This window comes from Panicum hallii, chromosome 9 (assembly GCF_002211085.1).
Source record: "Panicum hallii strain FIL2 chromosome 9, PHallii_v3.1, whole genome shotgun sequence".
NCBI classification, from domain to species: domain Eukaryota; kingdom Viridiplantae; phylum Streptophyta; class Magnoliopsida; order Poales; family Poaceae; genus Panicum; species Panicum hallii.
This window is the reverse complement of record NC_038050.1, coordinates 19,044,993-19,066,817: the sequence shown is the minus strand read 5'-3', so window position 1 is coordinate 19,066,817 and position 21,825 is coordinate 19,044,993. Positions and strand designations below refer to the sequence as shown.

The 21,825-nt window shown below is 41.3% G+C and overlaps 1 protein-coding gene across 1 annotated transcript; it reads right to left on the bottom strand.

The window, feature by feature from the left end:
- Nucleotides 1–485: 485 nt before the first annotated feature.
- On the bottom strand, nucleotides 486–12,572 carry LOC112875188 (acetyl-CoA carboxylase 1). Its single transcript, XM_025938939.1, has 32 exons — nucleotides 12,154–12,572; nucleotides 10,971–11,345; nucleotides 10,659–10,865; nucleotides 10,410–10,568; nucleotides 10,182–10,274; nucleotides 9,956–10,051; nucleotides 9,579–9,752; nucleotides 9,398–9,491; nucleotides 9,135–9,322; nucleotides 8,995–9,045; nucleotides 8,784–8,823; nucleotides 8,579–8,703; nucleotides 8,370–8,486; nucleotides 8,194–8,268; nucleotides 8,040–8,096; nucleotides 7,848–7,952; nucleotides 7,683–7,769; nucleotides 6,997–7,188; nucleotides 6,719–6,907; nucleotides 6,388–6,498; nucleotides 6,187–6,276; nucleotides 5,932–6,108; nucleotides 5,770–5,847; nucleotides 5,550–5,672; nucleotides 5,193–5,462; nucleotides 4,765–5,102; nucleotides 4,401–4,638; nucleotides 3,951–4,318; nucleotides 3,647–3,857; nucleotides 3,191–3,370; nucleotides 942–3,101; nucleotides 486–859 (listed from the first exon to the last, which is right to left on the bottom strand). Exons 2-32 carry the CDS (start codon nucleotides 11,316–11,318, stop codon nucleotides 803–805), a joined length of 6,798 nt encoding a protein of 2,265 aa, XP_025794724.1. The 5' UTR covers nucleotides 11,319–11,345; nucleotides 12,154–12,572; the 3' UTR covers nucleotides 486–802.
- Nucleotides 12,573–21,825: the final 9,253 nt, after the last annotated feature.

Sequence of the window (21,825 nt, the reverse complement as noted above, 5' to 3'; positions counted from 1 at the left end):
AACCGTTAACGAACCAATGACCATATACTGACATAGTCAGACAAACTTAATAGCCATAATTTACACTTCTGTGGCTGAACTGAGATAGGCTGACAAGTACAATGACAATTCATATATTTTACTCACCTACTAATGCCCATTTTTGCATGGAAAATCTAAACTTTTGTGGACACGACTCACTAAAATTTACAAATGTCAACTGCACACTTCCTATGCTAGTCCCACTAGGGAGTTTCATTCTGCCGGGTGCTAATGGAACAGTGCCTCTAATGCACAGCTTTATTTCACGACTTCGTTAGTTATAGCCTTTAATATTGCGATATACAGGCTTGGACGTAGTCAGATAAAATAAAAGCATCTAGCCTTCAATGGCAGCAGACTCGGAAAGTGTCATCTAGATAAACCTCCTTACCTCTCTTGCCATATCATATTAAAAATACTGATATAGAGGCAGGACATCTCAATTATATTGCAAACACCAAGCATACAGATGAGAAATCATATATTATTTGGATTGAAAAATAAATAATTACTTGATCATGCCTTCCGTTGTATCCGTATGACATCGCCTTTGAGAAAAGCCACGCAACTAATTACAAGGTTAAAACAGCTAAATACATGACTACGAACAGAGAAATTCATGCCCACCTAAGGTCGATTTCATGCTTCACTCCGCTCTAGCAAGAACTCAAATCAAACATCCAGCAGAGCAGACACAATTTAGGCATGACATGCCACCGCCAAGTGCTTATGTGCAAAAAATGAGGACATTATTAGGTTGGGATGCGAACACAGCCACCGATCAACCAAGAAGCTGCCTGAGCCCATCAATGACCTGTTCCCTCTTCGAAGGATTCATCTGCACCATAATTCAGAATTCAGGACATTAATCTTAGAAATAGAAAAAAAAATGACTGTTGAAACGTTAGAAGAAAGATTACCTTGTCAAGGAGCAGTGAAATACCGTTCGGTAGGGCTTTCACATCTGAACTTTCAGCAAGATGCGAGAACCATTTGGATACTCTTTCAGCCTTCAACTCCTCAAGATAGTTCTCGTAGTTCTTGGGATCATCCTTCCATGCAAAGAAAGATTCATCCTCGTTCCACTTGTCACTATCTCCTTCACTTCCCTTGGATGCTAGATACCATTTCTTGATAGACTCTAATGCTGATTTGTGGGACAGCTGCTCACCAGCAGCTTCTTTAACTTCTTTGGCAAGTGCATCCTCAGCAACTCTCCTTCGCAATCTCCCGTAGAAGAAGGCCCGAGACTCCTCCCAATCAACAACCTTACCAATCACGCCTTTGGCAGCCATTCTAGCGGAGGTGTCATGCAACTCAGCAAACCGTGTGGCAACCTGAGTATATATAGGCATCAGCTGCTTCATCCGAATAGTCATACTCCTCCGGATAGTCTCCATTTCCGAGTTGCTGGCATTTTGTTTTTTCATCTCTTTCAGCCTAGCATTCAGGCTAATCAATTCTGGGTCAAGCCTTAGCATGCAATCTTCCAATTCCTTTGGTCTGAATTTGATCTCCACCAATCCTTCTGCCTCAAGGACGTTCCCTTTCGCAGTCCTCTCGGCATACATCTCAATGTGGTCCGGATTGATCTTGCTGTCAACCACAACCCAGGCCCCTCCCCGAAGCTCTCCACCCATTGGGATATATACAAAAGCAGGCTGCTTGTATGTCCTCAGATTCTCAACAATTGTTGAACCAGCCTGAAGGATCCCTTCAAACAGATCCCTTTGCCCACCAGAGAAACCTCTCCAATTTGCAAGGATGAACAGTGGAAGCTCCTCACGGTTGAAATCCAGTAATGCCTGAGCTGTTTTGGTGGCAGAATCAGGGAACCACACCTGTCCTGCTTGAGGGACTACGCGCTCAGCAGAATCAAGCTGCCCTGGATCAGCAGGGATGACTTGCATCACTGTCTGGGTTTCCACAGCTATGACACCAACTGGTATTCCACCAAGTTTTGCTCTTCCGGTGATAACAGTTTTTGCCCAGCCTTCCAATGTTTCCACGAAGCTTTCCCTGTCAAACATACCACCCAACCACTTGCCTTCACCATCCTGAATGCCACATATGGCTACACGAGCATCACAAGAGTTTTCAGGGAAGTATGTTACAGGTCTTTCTGGTGGGTCCAGTGGTTTCATAATAGGAAGGGGACCACCAACATATGGGGGAACATAACTGAGCCACTTGAGGATAGCAGAAACACCTTCAAGATCATCTGACACGGTCTGGTGCACAACACCATTTGTAGCCATGATTTTGGGGCCACCCAGTTGCATATGAGAACTGTATACCTCCCGTCCCAGAAGCTTGTTCAGTGCAGAAAACCCAGTCAGAATAATTGGTTGATCAAGACGTTGTATGCACCTCATACCTAAACGAGCCAGATAGGCCCCAATGCCAACAGCTCTTCCAGTCACAAATGTCAGAGTGAAGGTCTCTTTGTATGCCTTAGAATACGCGCTGGCAATCGCACCGCTCCCATGGAGATTCTCACAACCAAGTCCATCCTCTTTCCCAACAATGGTATCAACCACCCATCTAGTTTCTCCATTTTCTAGTTTCAGCTCGTGAGCTATAACTGAAGAGCTTAGGCGTGAATAATCTTGTTCAGTGAGGTAAATGTAGTGAAAACCACGTTCAGGGCTTTCATCATCAGACCAGCCGACATGGAAGCATGCCTTGACTTCCTCTGCTACACCAAGCCTGGCACCAGCAGTTGCTGCCAGGTAGATAAGAGGTAGTTTCCTCTCACAAGCAAGGTTTGTAACTGCATCAAAAAACGCATCTTCTCTTGGACCAAAGGACCCAGCTTTAAATGTCACATCATTTGCAACGACTATAATCTCCCGACCACTTGGGAATTCAGGTGTGGACAGCTTCATGTTCCAAGCAACAATGCCAATATCATTGATACCTGGGGGGCGTTCAACTGAAATCAATGGAGTACCCCACGCTCCATCTGAATCAGCAAATATAAGCTCTTTCACTTCAGCATAAAGTTGATTATGCTCATTAGCTTCAGTAACACCATAATTACTTGATTTCCATGACCTCTTCAGCGCTGTTTCAAATGCCTGCAGAAACAGTATTAATGGTATGAATTGATCTGTTTAACCATACCATAACAAATGTTAGGAAAAACAAGGCGCTGCAAGCAAGTTACCAATGGGAAATCATAGCAGTATGTAGTTTCGTTTTTCCTAGCAGCATAACGTTTGAGGTCAATAGCATCCAAAGGCTTGTACGGTTCATTCAATGCAATGCCATGCAGAGGACCAGCCATGGCTGTGGCAGAGTGGTAGATAAGCTGATGTGTACTGGGGTCCTCCACTTCTCGGTAAATCTGAGACCCAAAAGAAATTGAGCATAAGCGCATTAAAAGTGCAAATAATATTTTTCTACTTAAATGTTAATGATCAGAAATACTTAGCAGATGGAGCGTTTGCTATTCGCTAACCACATAAGCTAAAGAAACATGTACGGTGATCTATGAGGTTGTAATGACTGCCAGGTTTTATGCATATCAGACTGGTCTTTGCATGAAGTAGCAATCTTTACAGTCATTACTGAATCATTGTTATGATTACTAGTACAGTAGTGCGATTGTCAAAGAACTTACATCAACAGTGCAGGTGTGACCAGTAACATTCGTAACAACAACTCTCCAAGCACCACTAGCTTGCCCATCACAAACCAACCAGAGCTTCACTTCCCACTGGCACACAGAAAGACGATGCATCCTGACCCCAACATGCTCATATAAATTCAACGCCATATGCTTCAAAAGTGTGCATGCAGTTGCTTCGTCGTGATCAACTTCATCAACCATCCTACACAATGAAATAGCAGAAGTTTAACATCTTTAAGCAAATTAACAGTCTATTCTTATCAGCAAGATTGAAACACAGGGTGCATTGACTGACCTTGAAAATGGAATAAGTTCGTGCAATTGTTGTTCTCTCAGTAAGCACAGATACATGTGTGCATGGCCCGATCTCACCGTCTCACTATGAGCATGTAGCTCTATTTCTTCTAGTGCTCCCATCAATGATCTGAGAATGCTGTTTGATGTGAACGATGATGAAGCTTGAGTGCGGCCTACTTCATTGTCAATACTTCCTGACAAGAAACCATTTGTGGCGCTTGGTTGTCTGACTATGGTACGAAGGAACATCCTCTGGTTGTTTAATCTTTGATCTTTCTTGTTCTTTATAAGTGTGTAAATATGCCACTGACGATCACGTGATGGGGTGTATTTTACTTCAGTGTAACCTTCCAAATTTACTTTGTCCTGTATTTTCAGAAGTTTGTTAAGAAATACAGTTATAGTTGAAGATTAAAATAATATGTGAATAACGAATGTAGCTACATACCAGCTCAAGGAATATAGACAATGGTGGTTCAACATGGCGGAGCATTGGATACTCCTCGTAATAAAGCTTGTCAACAGACCATTGGAAAGAGTGTCGCATTGGCGGACGCCCTTCATCTCTTTGGATAATGCAGCTGACAACCTTAACACCAGCACCATTAAGATGTGATGTAATAGTGTTATCCTTCAAAATTTTGGATAGTTTGTTGATCCTTTCTTGCGCTTGATCCTCGTCACCACTAGAAAGAGGACAAAAAAAGGGGTAACATAAGGAATCGATGACATTCATTAACTGATAATAGTATTACTATTGAATAGTTTCATTAAAACAAATTGACACATAAGGATATGGAGAGCAAACAAACCTGTCTTGGAGAGTACTCATCTGATTATTGATACCAACCAAAGCAATATGCAGCATATTGCTTTGATTAGGAGATACATGGGTACCATTCGAGACACTTCCAACACCTGCCCTATATTGTGAAGTCTCCTTCAATGCAGCATCAATTGCAGTTGCTAGAAACTGGAGAGACTTGATTACAACCATGACCCCCCATCTCTTCTCAATGGGATTCTCTACTTGCCGTAGGAGCACATCTTGCCCATTTCTTTGCTTAAGATGCTCTTCAGAGAACTCCCATAAAGCAATTAGGCCAGCTCGGTGCCATTGCATCCGGATACTTCCACTTACAAGATAGGGCTGTAATATGATTTTGGGTCAGGTCACAAAGAAAATGTTAATTTTAAGCTGTATCAAGTCAAGTGAAGCCATGGACATATACAATGATACCTGATACAATCTACGAATATATGTCTCAACCACCCTCCGCTGAAGAGTAGGATCGCTATGATCAAACAAAGATACAAGAGCATCTTCAACTGCCAGTGGAGCACATACTAAATCTTCCATCCTCTCATTTATCGCCATCTTTCTCCTAGGTGTTGACACCCGCTCTCCTTCCTCAGTGAACATCTCCAGCTCTGAAAGGCTTCTTGCTATGCTTGTGCGAAGTTCACTCAATTTAGTGTGCTCAAGGAGTTGGCTTGCTTTGAGTGCCAGCTGCATTAATAACAATATATTATACAATTTTTCTAGACTATCACATGAGCAAAATAAATAGAACTTCATTCTCCCAAACAACCATACCTCAGAATATGATGTATGGTTCAAGGCTGAGAAGCGAATCAACTGATCCCTGTAAGCAGATGGGTTTGGATATACTAATGCTTCCATAAGCCGTAGTATTAATTTGTTTTTGTTTCTCACACCCTTCCAACAAAAACAAATTGTCAGCCAAACACGCCCTTGGAAATCAAGATTTAGCAAAATAATTTTTTAATAAAATATCGCAGTTTACAGAAATTACCTGGTGCGAGAACACAATGTGCACAACCTTCTCAAGGTCTTTTGCATGTTGAAGACGTAGACCCTCTATAACATCAGACTAAAATGCGAAAACAGAAAAGGCGATGATTGTTAGCTATTTGGTGATCAAACCAGAATTGAGCAACCCGTACTTAAGGCTGACCTGAAGGTTATCATTGAAGAGTTCTTCAACAGACAGATACTCCTCAAACAGAGATTTGACAACAACACGAGCATGGCTTTCTCTTCCACCCTCATATGACTTGACCAGGCTCATAAGTGGTTCCACAAGCCTCTCATTAGTAACCCTATCTTTCTCCGAACAGTATGCAAGATTTGCCTACAGTAGCAATTCTGTAAGCAAACAATAGAAAAACTCAAAAAAATAATTAATACCAAATAGCAGTCTCAAACTGACCTCAATAACCCCCCTCAGCAACTTTGCAGGGAAATCCTTGCTCTTGCGGAAGTCGGGATTCAATTCATACTCCTTGTACTTACCATCCAACTGAATACATGGAAATTATTTAAGACATCTAATGCTACCCAAAATAAAAGAGATAAAAAATAAACAAAACGCAATTGATGAAACAAAAAAAACTAGTAAGAAGCTAATCACCTCATTCCTAAGATCTTTTGGAAGCCGTGTTGCCAAAACAGACATTAGTTCTTGCCATTGTAGAAAAGGGAGCTCAGGGCTGTCTAGGCAGTTTAGCAAATCTTGTACAACCTGAAAAGGCAAATATAGTAACCAAGATATTGATTAAATATTACATAATGACTAAACTATTTTACAAGAAGATGGAAAAAGTTATTTTCCAAGAAGACAGGATAGTGTGTGTGCCATAAACTATGAAATTGGTTTTTCATTGTAGATGAAAATGATGAAAGGGAGAGAAAACTGGAAAGCAAATTGAAATTACATATAATTCTAAAAATTAATGTCTTACCTCATTGATATTATGTTCATATCCTGCAAGGATCATGTGTGCAGAATTCACATTTGCAGCAAATTTTTGATGAACTTTGCCAGAAATAGCAGTAGGAGGTCCCAGTTTGGGGAAGGAGCCATGAAATGGTTCAGCTCTCCTCACAGAAGATGGGTCATCAAGATCCAATGTTGCTATTAGGTCATTTGCCTGAAAAAGGAAAAATAGACATTTAAGGAGGGAGGGAGGGAGGGAGAGGGGGGCAAGCAGAGGGGGAGGGAAATATAGAGGAATAAAACCTGCATTGCCTGACCCTCAGGCATAACGAAGTGAATGACACCAGAGGCAGGCAGTAACAGTGGCATGCACATCTTCATGACTTCCACCTCAGCATATGGTGTATCAGCATCCACATGAGAGCCATCCGCAACCAAGAACCGAAGAAGTTTGCAAGGTGTATCAGCCAACAACTTTGAAGGATCGTGTTCTTTCTGTGAAATCAAGAGAACGAAAAATGATACCATGAACTTCTGTATGATGTGAGAATACAGTTAAGAATTGAAACAATCCAAACTGATTATTCCTTCGAGTCAAATTTGACACAGTGAGGAATTTTTGGTTAAATATTAGGGAACTGGGTTATCTTTGTCTTTGGAAACTGAGGATACAAATAGTTGCTAACATCAGGTGCTTTGACACATGGAATGCCACAGTTATGGAAAATGCCAAGCAGAAAACTTGGACAGAAGTAAAGAAATCTAAGTTCAAACAAGTTAATATAACTCAGGGTTATGCTGTATCATAGCTTCCTAAATCGCATTCTCTACCCTCTATGTAGACTATAATTTTTTATGACCTTCATATGAAGGCAAGATTCGCAACAATTTGCCAGATCCAAAAGCTTTAGTTTCGAGTAAAGTTATGTAGAAGGTACTGTGTTTTAGTATAAAAAATATACAGAAGAGAACAAGAACGCCATCTTTACCTGTAATAAGCATGTTCTACCATTGATGAGAAGGCGTGTACCAGCAGCCTCTGTCTCTGCATATATTACATGACTGTTTCCATCCAACTGAAGAATTTACAGCAAAGATGGATCAGAACCTTTTTTTAATAGAAAACCGAAGGAGGGCGTAGGGTGGAATATTACCTGCATTAAAAGTCCACCATCTCGCAGTGAATGGATCTCTGCTTCAATCTCTGATCCATTCATTCTTAGTTTGTAGCTGCGGGGTCCACCTCTCACTGTCTCGATCTACAACAAAGTTTAACGTTTATTTTTTCTTAAAAAACACAAAGTGGTAGGTTACAAAAATGTAGAGATAAAAAACTAGATAAATACCGTGTATTTGCTCCCCTCTATGTTTAGAGTAACGGTCAAATTGATGAGTGAGATGTGCTGCAAATCAGAAAGGAGTCACACAGCTACCAAGCTGGTTTAAGTCAAACAGCAACAAGCATAATCTGCAATAAGGGCATTTCAGCATATAGTATACCTTTGGTGGTATCTGACCTTTGCTGAGATAACCTACATAGTCGGTAACAACGCTTGAGCTCCTGCTTGATGCTTCCTGTAAAATAAAAGACACAATATTTGGTGTTAGCAATGATACCTATATTTGAAGCTCACATACAGGTAAGAAATAATAGTTCTGCAATCAAACAAGCGTACATATAGAGCTCCTCCAACAACGGAGAGGTACCATGGGGGCCTCTCTGCTCTAACACGCATAGCTATTCTGCTGTCAAGCCAACCAGTATGGATCTTATTTTCTCGGTACTCTGCTGCCTGTACAAATGGAAAATTGAAAAATAAATTACGCAAAGAGACCGTATCATCTGGAAAAGACAGTTTGCTATGGAGGTCGTCAATCATCATACATTCAAAAGATCCACTGTGTAATCAACATTTGTGCGAATCTCTCCACGGATCTGAATCTCTTTCAGCCCAAGTACCATATTGGCTATGGCCAAAGATCTAGATTCCCCAAATGCAAAAACATGACCTGCAATCAAAAAGCACTGAATTTTACCAAAAACATCAAGAGATACCAGAACATAAAGAGAATCATATTATGTTACTTACCGAACTGTGAGTCCGAAAATTCATGAATTGCTCCTCCAGACTGAAGAAAAAGAAATAATTTTTGGGTTAGTCTGTATCATACCAAGATACATATTTTAGCAAAAAAATCGATTGAAACCAAGAGACATGATACTCAAGACATTAATACTTTGCAGCTGTGGTGATATGTACCACAAAAGAAAATAACGAATTTGCATGGGCATATACTTGCCTTAACAGAGAAATAGGCCCAAACATTTGGTTTGCTTTTAAAGTTTAGTTCCTGACAAAAAGGCAAGAGAATGTAAGATAACATATGAGTAAGCATAGCAAGTGTAATGCCAAAAGAACTTCCAGCCAATTAAAACCAACCTCCACTCTTCCACTAGTAGGCTTAAACCCATCATCAGGATCCTCACTAGTAACTCTGACAGCAACACAATGGCCCTTGGGCTTCACTGACTGTGCTTTATCCAAATCAAATTTAGTCGCAACAGCTGATATTTTCCTCCAATCATGATAGCCACCCCCATGATCCATTCCGTAAAAGCGTCTAATCTCTGCAGCATGCATTCATTCATCAGAACAATGGGAAAAATAATCTCATTAATCGTTGAGTTGGAAAATTGAAATACCTGGAATGTTATACAGGGGTATGCCCATTCCGACTGCAACTTGGGCTGCTGGTAAGTTTATTTCAGCTATCCATTCAGTCACAGGATGTTCCACCTGAAAGGATACCAGTCAAAAACAGAAAACGCTAGAAGCACAGAAGAATGCCAATGCAAATCCCTACATTGGAAGTTTAGAATAGACCTGCAATCGTGGATTAAGCTCCAGGAAATAATATTCACCCGTTTCCATGCTATACAGATATTCTACAGTAGCAGCACCAACATATTGCACACACTTAGCAAGCCGTCTTGCTGCCTGCTCAAGCTCTTTAACTGTCTCTGGAGCGGCAACTGTGATTGGCCCCTCCTCTATAATCTGTTGCACAGGTAAATGGTCAAAAATATTTCTTCATAAAAATCAGAATATGGAATATTTTTTTGTCTTGCACTAGGTCAACTATACTTTATTCAAGAAAGATATAAAACTTCCACAGAGCAAAATACACAATCCAAGTATGGGATGAATTCCAAGAACTCATAATGGAAATCAGAGCTTAAAAAATAATTCTAAGAGCTAACCTTTTGATGCCTTCTTTGAACACTACAATCTCGACTGTGCAGTGCTGCAACATTGCCATGTTTGTCACAGAGCAACTGAACCTCCAGATGTCGGCTCTACAAAGAAAGAACAAAACAAAAGCTTTCAGAAGCAAATATAACTAAAGCATCCAGGATACAAAGAACAAAGGTGGAATCAAAGCAAACACGAAAATAAGCGAAAGGAAATCTTTGAATCAGTTTTCACCTGAGATGCCACTTTCATAATAAAAATAGGTGAGCCAGGGACTTCTCCTTGAACTTGCTTGAACAGTGCCCTTACCTCATCATCGTTATGTACCTACAAATCCATGCAGATGATACCAAAATTAGTGTTAATGTACTCTATTTTTTTCTGAAACTTTCACATCATGTTTTCTGAATACTGAACATTTCCCTTCTTTTTTCTAGAGTTCAATTGAAAATGAAAACCAACCTTCCTTATTCCTTTACCACCGCCACCCCATGATGCCTTGATCATGGCAGGATACCCGACCACCTGACAACTGGCCACTGCTTCCTCTGTAGTGGAAACACAAGCATCCTTATATATTTCCTCGGGAATCGAATGGCAGCTTTCTGGTGGAACTTTCACCTGAAGAGAGTTTGATTTAATGCTAAGCCAACACTAAGCTAGCACAGAAAAAAAAGGAGCAAAGCCACACAGAAATAGGAGAAGGCATACATGTGATCCACTCCATGGAAGAGTTGGAACTCCTGCTGCTTGAGCAATAAGAGAAGAACCAATCTTATCACCAAGTGCAGCCATTGCAGCTGAAGGTGGCCCAAGAAAAATTATTCCCTTTTCATTAAGAGCATCTGGAAGTTCTGGGTTCTCAGATGCGTGACCCCAGCCAGGCCAAACTGCAGACACACGAGTTCTCTCTGCTATCTGTGAATAGTGAAGTCACAATGTTAATTACCAAATTTTACACGGTGAAAATACATGTAAACTAAAAACAATTTGAAAACTGGCAGGATGATGAATTGTGCTAACCTCCACTATGAGCTGTACATTCGCATAGTTGTTATTATTCGTTCCTCCAGGAACTTCTATGAATTGGTCAGCAATTCTTATGTGCTCAGCATTAATCTTCAAGTCCTCCGGAGTGGCCATAGCAACCAAGAGAATGGCTTTCTCTGTCCCAAAGGTCTCCAAGGCCCATGTGCGGATGCTGCGCATGAACTTGACCGCGGCCATCCCATTGTTGGCGACTAGCACACTGTGTATTGGCGAGTCACCACCAAGCGCTTTACAGAATTCATCGACCTCTGATGGAGAGGACGGATGCCTCAAATTAGGCATCCCGTTCAGTATGCCGTTCATCTGGTAGGGCTCCGCCATTACTTCACCCTCTGAAGTTCAGACTTCCTGGTATGCGCAAAAGAAACAGATTGTTAGTAGATCAATTATAACAGGGGGAAACTGCACGAATATCAAGAAATCACTACCACAACACTTGTCCCATTCATCATCAGACTAGTCCAAATTCGAATAGGCAACTAAGAGTTTTTGAAAGTGTGTCCTGAAATGACAGCACGTTGCTAGCAGAGAAGTGACCTATTTAATAACCAGATGAAATTATTAGGCAGTAGCTGATTGTATGGAAATAGAGTACAACCAGCCAGCAGAATAAGTGCAAGGCCACAGGTTTTGATTTCCTAGGCAAAGGTAAATATATTGACCGTGTATGCTATGCGATCACAGAATTCCACGGTAGATGTGAGTCCAAAGTGGAAAGCCGAAAGGCATGCATATACAGTCCAAACAAAGGGGACCAACCCCGGCACGCCAACAAACAAAACAACAAGCTCCCTAACCAAACTGAAAAGGAAACCCGCTGCCTTCGCTTGACGAATTCCGGTTGCCAGCAGGAGGCAGGCAGGATCACCATTTCCCCAATCCCCACTTGGCGCGCCCACAACCTGATCGACGGAATGCAAAACCGAGTGCCCGGCGCGGCTGACAAGTACAGGCGATCCCGTAACCGACGGCGCCGCGGGAAATCCCAGTTTGGAGCGGGATTTGGGTGGGGCCGGCCTCAAGCGGCCGGCGGCGCGCGGAGCTATGCAAAATTGGAACATCCGAGTGGAGCGGAGCAGAGCAGCCAGCGAAGAACAGAGCAGGCAGAGAGAGATAGAGAGAGAGAGAGAGAGAGAGAGAGAGATAGCGTACGTACGTCCGTAGTTACAGCAGCGTGGCGCGCACCTGCTCGCCGCCCGTTCGGCGGAACGCCGCGCGACCGGTGCCGGCTGGCGCCGCCGACAAGGAGGAGGAAGAGGAGGTTGTGGATGAGACCGCAGGGCAGATCAAGATCCAAGCGGCGCCTTAAATGCGCGGCGCGACGCTACAGCGCGTGCTCCCAGCCCCGCGGCGAAGAGACAGAGAGATAGGCAGGGAGGGGAAGCGGAGGCGACAGGGCGAGGTGGAGGAGCACTCCCGGGCCGTGGCGCCGCTGCTGCCGAGCCCGCGCGCGCTTTTTAACCGCCCGCGGCGGTGGCCGCGGCGGGGCCCGGCGGGACCACGAGCGGAAGCGGAGCGGGGGCGGGTAGAGAGAGAAGGCGGAAGGCGTGATGTGCAGCAGGGGAGGGGAGGGAAGAGAGAGAATTGAGTTGGGAATTTGACTGGGACATGGGAGGGAGGGAGGGATGGTTGGGGGTTGGATCAACTAACCCCCAACCCCAGCCGGCAAGCCATCGGCAGTCAGCACGGCGGCCATCAGTCACGTCTCTCGCGCACGCTCTCTATGTGCGTCACCCCACGAGGAATCAGGTATTTACGTATATACCCTCTCTACATTTTGCAGGCTAATAACTAAAAGTTCTCATAATAATCAGGAAGCTATAAAAATAAAAATCGGAAATCCAAAAAAAGTAGAACTATTTGTTTGGGCGCTCCGATTTTTTTTATTTTAAGATAAAACGAAAACGGATGCGCATTGTTTTAGTTTCAACCGGCTACTACCTTCATTTTCCTTCAGATTCCTCTCTAGCAAGTTGTACAGAAACAAATGGCATTTAAGTTCAATCATCAAAACCAAAGCTGTACTACATGAAAAATGCCGTTGGGTTACAAAAGGTAGGTATGTAATTATTTACAATTGTACTGCTGTAGTACTACATTATGCAGTATTGGCCTTACAGATTCATCTGATGATATTTTTATCAAGACGAGCCTAGCTAATGGATAATCGAGCATGCTTGTTTTGTTAGGTAAATAATAGTCACGGTTTGCGAAACCAGCCCCCAAATTGACGCCCGTCTTGGTGGTGATCAGCATGGGCGAAGTGGAAAAGACGGGGTGTTGAGTTGAACAATGGCTATAAAACATATCGTCGGCGGTTGGATTCTCTCTCATCTCTCATGATAAATACACGAACAAAGCAGAAGATATAAGTGCGAGGGACTATTATTTATTCTCTTAATATTGATAATTTATAATAAAATCTTCCCTTGTATATATCCTTCGAATTAAGCCTATAGTTTTGGTAAGAGCTCATCAACAACCGAAGTAGAACTAGGAGTTCTTTCCCTCATTTCCTTCTATACTCCGAGTCCGGTTGTTTTACAACATCCCCTTGGGCGATTACCATGAATGCATATGTCTCACTAAAAGTCCATCTGAAAATTCAATGGAAAAAAATGGTTCTTAGAAAAAAAAAAGAGTACATATCAACCGCAACTGCATTATACATGTTGCCTCATTAAAAACCTTATGTGAGAAACCTTCAAGTGAAAACTCTTATGTGAGAAACCTTCAAGTAAAAACTCACAAACGGAAAAAATACAACATTAAACCTTCTTGAATATATATTATTATATACATGCTATTCTTCATGAATAATGATTAGTCTTCAAGATTTGTGCAGGAACTTCATGTTTCTTGCAACATAGATCTACATGATCAATAATCAAGTGGTATATCTTCATGGTATTTTTTACAAATTAATCATCGAGTCAATTTTTTCTAGATACATACAACATAAAGATTTCAAATCTAAACATGATAAAAGATATGCTCCTCCATAATAACATCATTTGAACTTCACTGTTCAAAATTCCTTAGTTACATTCTTCATAAATGTACATGAGTAATATTATTCAATTACCATAATATTTAGTTCTTAAGAGACTTAATTTATAGTTCTTCTAGATTATAATTAGGAGGAATGCTTCAAGCATTAATAATCACTTACTTAATAGTGCAATGCAAATAAAATTTTTATTCTTTCAGAGAAATATGAGAATTTCTAAGTTAAAACCAATGATCTATTCAGTAGATCATAGAATTATAGTTTGTTCCACTATCGATAATCGGTCTTCAGTAGGCATTTGAGGGGATAATTCAACTTGTCAATGACCAATATACCTTTTATGATATATGAGGATACTTGCTATCAATGCTAGCTGGCAGCATATGCAGTTACATGTGCTTGTATGGTAATTTAGGACCATGTGATTCCTCAACGCATTCTTTATTCAAATCAATCAGGTCTGTACGAGTTTTCATTTATATCTTCAGGATTATTGATGTTCATTCAGGAATTGACTGATAATTCATTCATTGACTATTTCCGTTAAGGATTTTCTAATTCTTCAAGAATAGTTTTTTCTTCTGTGAGGGATTATCTCATGCAAGAGAAAAATTATTTATAAAATCCTTTTCACATTAACTTGAGCACTTATGTGAACTCTTTATTTGGAAAGTGTTATTCCCAATAATTTATCTTATGACTTTATTTCTTTTAGGATTTGCTCTTATTGAGACTTTTAATATTCATTAAGGAATATTATCTACCTTAGAATTTTATTATTCGGTATGAGATTTAATTTCTATATTTTGCTATTTTAATTCCTTGGAGGAAATAATGGGTCCTTCAAGGTACTTATAGATTTTCAGAATCCACTGATCAATTGCATAATATTTATTTAATTCATTCATGCCATTTACAAGATATGTAGCAGAATATTTATTCATACATAATGGGAGCATACTAGTCTTTTGAAAGACTTATGATCCATTGCATTCCATCATATCATTTTTCATAATGACTCATCTAATTTGAACTTCTAGGTCCAAATATTTTCTTTATGGTTCAACCTCAATTGCATTCTTTTGATTGACCGGATATGAATGCTTCATGCGACTCTGCCATGGACTTCCTTTGATGGATCCATTTTCTCGTTAGAGAAACGTTTGCAACGATAGAGGTAATATTGTCGACATTCATTCATTTCTCCCATATCTTTAGGATAAGACTATTATAAAGTCCACTAGTATCTGTTATCCCAATACAAAAATATTGCACACACTTTTATAGTGTTAGGCATTCATCTTCGTGATGATCATTTCTTCATTTGGGAGGTATTTGACTTTAGAAGTCTTCTTTCGGGAATTTGTGGAGATTCCATTCCATTTATTTTGACAAGTTTATTACATGCAAAATAAACAGGCATCCCTGTAGGTTTTTAAATCACTGTGTTGACGTCAAAATTTCGCATGAATATCTATGGAAAGGAAAGGAGCCGATAAGACCCAGGTGGAGTCATTTGAGTCAAGGTTGTCTAGCATGATGCCGGTCAAAGATGACATGGACTCAGTCAAGGAAACAGTCAGAAGGAGTTCGAATCGGACTAGAAGATGATATCAGCGGAAGATCTTGCAGAAGTCTGATTTCCTTTTGAAATATCCTGTAGATATAGTAATTTTTGTTTTTAAAAGTCAAGTTTGTAATAGATCGTGATCGATAAGGAGTTTAGCTTTAGAGTATAAATATTAGGATTTAGGGTTTTGTAAAAGGGCATCCATCAATCAATACAACTTTTCTCGGCACTTTGCCAAAATCCTAGGAGTAAGAGTAAAGTAGATCTCGGCGAATTCTACAGCAAGTAGGGCTGCATCAGATCGATCTCCGACTTGTTGGTAAATTCGTGTTTTTCAGATTCTCTAGGCTTTAGCTACTGGCGCATCGCTGTAGTTTCATCTAGTTTAATCTACAAGTTATCAATTTCTATCAAGTTCTTGTAAGGCTGCATTGTTCGATCTCTTGCTAGTTCTTAATAGATTTCACAATTTATCAAGTGGCAGTCATTGAGCTGTCGGCTTCAGCTAATCTTTTTCACATAGTTATCTTATAGCCGATTTACTCGTTGGTTATCATTTCTACTGTCAAACTATCTGCGATCTTGTACTTCATTGCGTGTAGTCCGATCGGACGATTCGCTTGATTTATCGTTGTTATCTCAGGCTGTCTCGGTTAAGTCCAATCCTTGAATAATGATGCTAGGTCAAGTCTTATCAGCTGGATCTGTCTGCTGGCTAACGATGGCGTGAAGGTGATGATTCGGTAGTATCAATCGGCCTTCCTAGCTGATTTTGAGCTTAACGATAAGTGTAAATTTTGATGTAATTAAATACATTGGTTAATTATACTCAATTTGTTGCCCTGTTGTTAGCGTTGTCTTGGTTAAGTCCGATCGGACTAATGGTGATAATAAGTCTAGTCTAATTAAACATGTGTGTTTAGTTATGTGGTTTTTATTCTTAATCTTACTTCATTATGAAATCGGCATCATAGCTGATGCTTGGTGTTATGCTTCGAACGTCCCGGCCGATGCGTTTGTTGGAACTATTTGGAATCCTTGTTCCTCATTGTTTTACTGATATCCCTTGTCAATTGCAGATCAAATTGACTAGCACGCCCTGAACCTAATTTGCAGGATCTGCACTGGAGATAAGCAGAGCTCCCAGGCCTTAGCGTTTCATGCTCCACAAGATTCACCATTCGGTTTTTGCAGCAACACGCTTTTTGGCACGTCTGGTGGGACACGACTGCAACAACTTCACCATGCCAGAAAACCACAACGCGGAGGATGTCATTGAGGTCACCTTTGAGGATCTCGATGACGAACAGAAGAAGTTGGTCGAGGCTATTAGAGATGCATTCACCAAGCTCTGCTTGGATTTATTCAACAAGACCAGGGGCAAGGTGATCCAGAAGAGCCAGCTGTCGACTCCCTCTGTCATGGTAACTCCAACAGATTAGTCGGTTGGAACTTCTGGTGCGGCAAGCTTTCAATGTACGGTCGACGTGACTGTACATCATGCGATGATCAACCAATCTGGAGTTCTGGTCAACACGCTGGCGAACCTGATCCAGCAAGTGGCCGGTGGGCACCTGGAGCAACAATTGGGCCCTACGTACTTCCAAGTGTGCCCATCGGCTGCCGATAAAGGCAAGAACCCTAAGGAAGAGATGGCGCTCCCCAAAATGCCCACCTCCGATTCCTACACCACAGCAGCTGGTGAGTGGGCCGCCATACACCAGTCCTCATCCAATGATTGGCTACCCTCATCAGCCTCCTCCACCACCACTAGAGAATCCGACGCCTCTCATGCACGGGGGGCATCACCAGCAGATACCGATGCCACACGGATAAGGGTATTGGCAACAACAAGTTTCAACTAGTCAGCAGTTTAGGAACGAGTCAAAGACCCACGCCAACATGCAGTTCTATGCTCAAGATGTCTTGAATCGTAATTTCGGCTTGCGTGTTATCAGGCTGGTGGAGGCCAACCCCAGGATATCACATGACATCAGACTACAGAGAATATCAGGGTCAACCACAGGGGACTACCCATATGCCAATACTAATCCTAGCATCGCCAGTTCCTCAACCTGCAACGCAGAATGATTACTGGACCAGTAAGATAGCCGATGTGATCCAAAACCACTTTGGCTTGAAGCCCAAAGATTAGGCATACATGTATTGGCATTCTTACCCTGAGGCATTCGATCGGGTATCCCTGCCAAATCGGTACAGGCTGCCAAACTTCTCCAAGTTCTCCTGCCAAGACAACATATCGACCATTGAGCATATTAGCCGATTCCTGGCGCAGTGCAGGGAGGCTACCACAGAAGATGCCTAAGGGTTCGGCTGTTCTCACTTTCCTTGTCTGGATCAGCCTTTACTTGGTTTGCATCTCTGCCTGCTAACTCTATCTACAGGTGGGCTAGATTTGGAGAAGCAGTTCCACAAATACTTCTTCATCGGCCTTCACAAGATGTGCCTGACACACTTGATTACGGTCAGACAGAGGAATGACGAATTGGTTCTAGAGTACATTCAGAGATTCTGTGATATAAGGAGTCGATGCTTTAGCTTGAGCTTGACCGATGGGCAGTTGGCAAAGCTAACTTTTCAGGGGTTGTTGCTGGCTATCAAGGACAGTTACTCTGCCTAGGAATTGAAAGCCTCAGGAACATCATCTAGAGGATTTCGGTTCATGAAAGCCACTATGAGACTCTAGGGGTGGCCGATATCAGAAGAAGGTGACTTGTGTAGGCTCCCTGGAGTCGGATTCTGGAAAGGACAATGAAGTTGGCTTGGATGAATGGACCAGGAATAAAAACCCGATATCATGTCTGTGGGTCAGGGTCAACACTGAGAAGTACAGCTTTGACATTAATAAAGCTGACCAGATATTCGATTTCCTACTAAGGGAGAAGCAGATTCAGCTTTCCCCAAATCATAATAATCCATCGGCTAATGAATTGAAAAATAAGAAGTATTGCAAGTGGCACAATTCCAATTCTCATAGAATAAACGAGTGTAAGGTCATCTGTCAGTAGATCCAATCGGCTATTGAGCAAGGAAGAATCCAGTTAGAAGAAAACAAGAAGCTGATGAAGATCGATCAACACCTGTATCCTGCAGCAAATGTCAATATGGTGGAGCTCAGGGGAGGAAAGACCAAACCGCTATCGTCGGAAAGGGCGAAAGAATCTGGGTCAGTCGATCGTAAGGTCTAGGTGTTAGACGATGAGGTCAGGGGTAATGACCATCGTGCTCGTCAGAACATCCGACACGAGGCAGGACGGACCTTTGGAGCTATGCGTCTCCCGAGAGTTATGTCATAGATGTTATTGATCAAGTACAGGCATCAGCAGGAGAAGGACCAAAGGTGCCGAGATGCATAACGACATGTTCAGGAGTCGCACTGGTTGCCCTTTCTTCATTTGCTGCTGGAACGAAGGCTTGAGATTGCCCTTGGTCCGGGATTGCCCAGAATGTAATGGAAGTCAAGGAGATTGTCATGGCTACAAAAGGCAACGTCACTCCATCCATGACCGAATCGAGTAACGATCTCGGGAGGGAGAAAGGCTGATGCACAATAGGCTGTTAGAAGAATATGATTGTCCCACAAGAACAATCTGCTAGGAAGAGCCGGGGTGAAGAATCGGATGAACCAGTGTACCGCCGCAAGTTTATTCCTAAGTCAGACCCACAATGGTGCCCAGGGGGTTTGACCAGGTCCCAGAAGAGAAGAGTACAACATCTCAGGCAAACTAAACTACTTGAGCTGGAAGCCGAAGCCGCCAAAATCTGGCGCCCTAAGAAAAAGGCCAATGAGCCTAGGACATCGGCCGATATAAATATGGCCTTCTTCTTGCATGCGGAATATCAGAGTTAGCTGGATGAAGAAGATGAGGAAGAAGCTGTTGCACACTTGTCATGCACCCTCAGCAAACACGCTTTGACAAACTAGAGGGAGAGAAGCATCGGCAACTCAAACACGCTAAAATTTTGCAGGAATATTTATGGAAAGTTAAGGAGCCGATTAGACCCAGTTGGAGTAATTTGAGTCAAGTTTGTCTGGCATGACGCTGGTCAAAGATGACATGGACTGGGTCAAGGAAGCAGTCAAAAAGGAGTTCAAATTGGACTAGAAGATGACGTGAGTGGAAGATCTTGCAGAAGTCCGGTTTCCTTTTGAAATATCTTGTAGATATAGTACTTTTTGTTTTTAAAGTCAAGTTTGTAACAGATCATGATCGATCAGGAGTTTAGCTTTAGAGTATAAATATAAGCAGTTAGGGTTTTGTAAAAGGATATCCATCAATCAATACAACTTTTCTCGGCACTTTGCCAAAATTCTAGGAGTAAGTGTAAAGTAGATCTCAACGAATTCTTTAGTAAGTAGGGCTGCATTGAATCGATCTCCGACTTATTGGTAAGTTCATATTTATTAGATTCTCTAGACTTTAGCTGCCAGCGTGTTGCTGTAGTTTTGTCTAGTTTAATCTACAAGTTATTAATTTCTATCAAGTTCTTGCAAGGCTACATCGTTCGATCTCTTGCTAATTCCTAATAGATTTCATAATTTATCAAGTGGTAGTCATTTGGTTGTCAGTTTCAGCTAATCTTTTTATGCAGTTATCTTATAGACGATTTACTCGGTGGTTATCGCTTCTACTATCAAACTATCTGCGATCTTGTACTTCGTGGCGTGTAGTCCGATCGGATGATTCGCTTGCTTTATCGTTGTTATCTTAGGTCTCTTAGTTAAGTTTGATCCCTGAGTAATGATGCTAGGTCAAGTCTTATCAGCTGGATCTGTCTACTGGCTAACAATGGCATGATGGTGATGGTTCGGTAATATCAATCGCCTTCATGACCGATTCTGAGCTTAACGATAAGCATAAATTCTCGGTTAATTATACTCGATTTGTTGCCCTATTGTTAGCATTATCTCGGTTAAGTCCGATCAGACTAATGGGGACAATAAGTCTAGTCTAATTAAACACGTATGTTTAGTTATGAGGTTTTTATTCTTAACCTTACTTCACTGTGAAATTGGCTTCATAGCCTATGCTTGGTTTATGCTTCGGATGTCCTGGCCGATGCATTTGTTGGAACCATTGGGAATTCTAACCGATATGTTCCTGTTGTTTTACCGATTAAATTTATTTTTATGTTGTCAATTGCAGGTCAAATTGACTAGCACGCCCCGAACCTGATTTGCAGGACCTGCATTAGAAATAAGCACAGCTCCCAGGCCTTAGTGTATCGTGCTCCGCAAGATTCACCATCCGATTTTTGCGCCAACACACCGATCAACTCATATACTATGGTGAGCATACTATTAAATATCTGAGATATACCACACATAGCATTGTGTTTACTACAAATAACCTTAACTTCTGGTTAATAACTTCAAGTTGTTTCTCCTAATTTCTGGTTTTCCGTTTGTGAGTATTCATTATGTGCATATTCTCATTGGGAGTCCTTCAGTGAGTTTCACTTAAAGCGTATTTCCACATCAGGTGGTGCCCTCAATGGGCTTCCTCACATTTTATTTTTCTGGCATAATATTCCACTTCATGCGAATATGATTTAGTGTGTGTCTTTGTTCCTACGTCATGCTTCTATGGGCTTTCTCTCCCGCTAATGCCGATATTACGTCTTCATTAATAGCATACTTCCAAAGATATCCCTAGGAGCTTCATATAATTGAATTTCATATCCATATTTTTCCAACTTCTAGTTGATGCCCATCTTGTATGCTAATATGGTGGTTTAAATTTTCACGAACTTGTTTTAAAGTTATATGAGTTATTTATTATATGCAGAAAGCTAGATTTTTTTATAATGTCTAGTATGGTATGTTCTACAATTTGCACATCTCTAAGTTTATAGATCTATTGTATTATCTAGCTTTTTATTTATTAAGCTCAAAATCTCCAATCCAAATACTCGTACCATATACTTTAAGTAATTGGGAAGATTAAACTTCAAGTTTAAAATTTATGCAAAATATAATCTACATGGAATTTCTACTAGAAATTTAATTCTTTGTTCATTCAAGGATTCCACACGTGCTATTGAGTCCATATAAAATCGTTTTCCACACAATCGAATAGCAGGTCCATTTTTTTCCGTACCCATTCTAATTGGGCCAACCAATTTCTTATTGGATAAATTCCCTATTGAGCTGATTTCAAACCGGTTTGCTCCCCTGATTTTAGCCTTCTTAATTGACTAAATATTAATTACTGACTACTAGTCAT

Coding starts and splice junctions, on each gene's coding strand:
- LOC112875188 (XM_025938939.1), bottom strand. CDS start 11,318: ATGGCGGAGCCCTACCAGATGAACGGCATACTGAACGGGATGCCTAAT. Junction 7,953..8,039: donor TAGAGGGGAGCAAATACACG/GTATTTATCTAG, acceptor ACTTTGTTGTAG/ATCGAGACAGTGAGAGGTGG. Junction 7,189..7,682: donor GTAGAACATGCTTATTACAG/GTAAAGATGGCG, acceptor TTGATTTCACAG/AAAGAACACGATCCTTCAAA.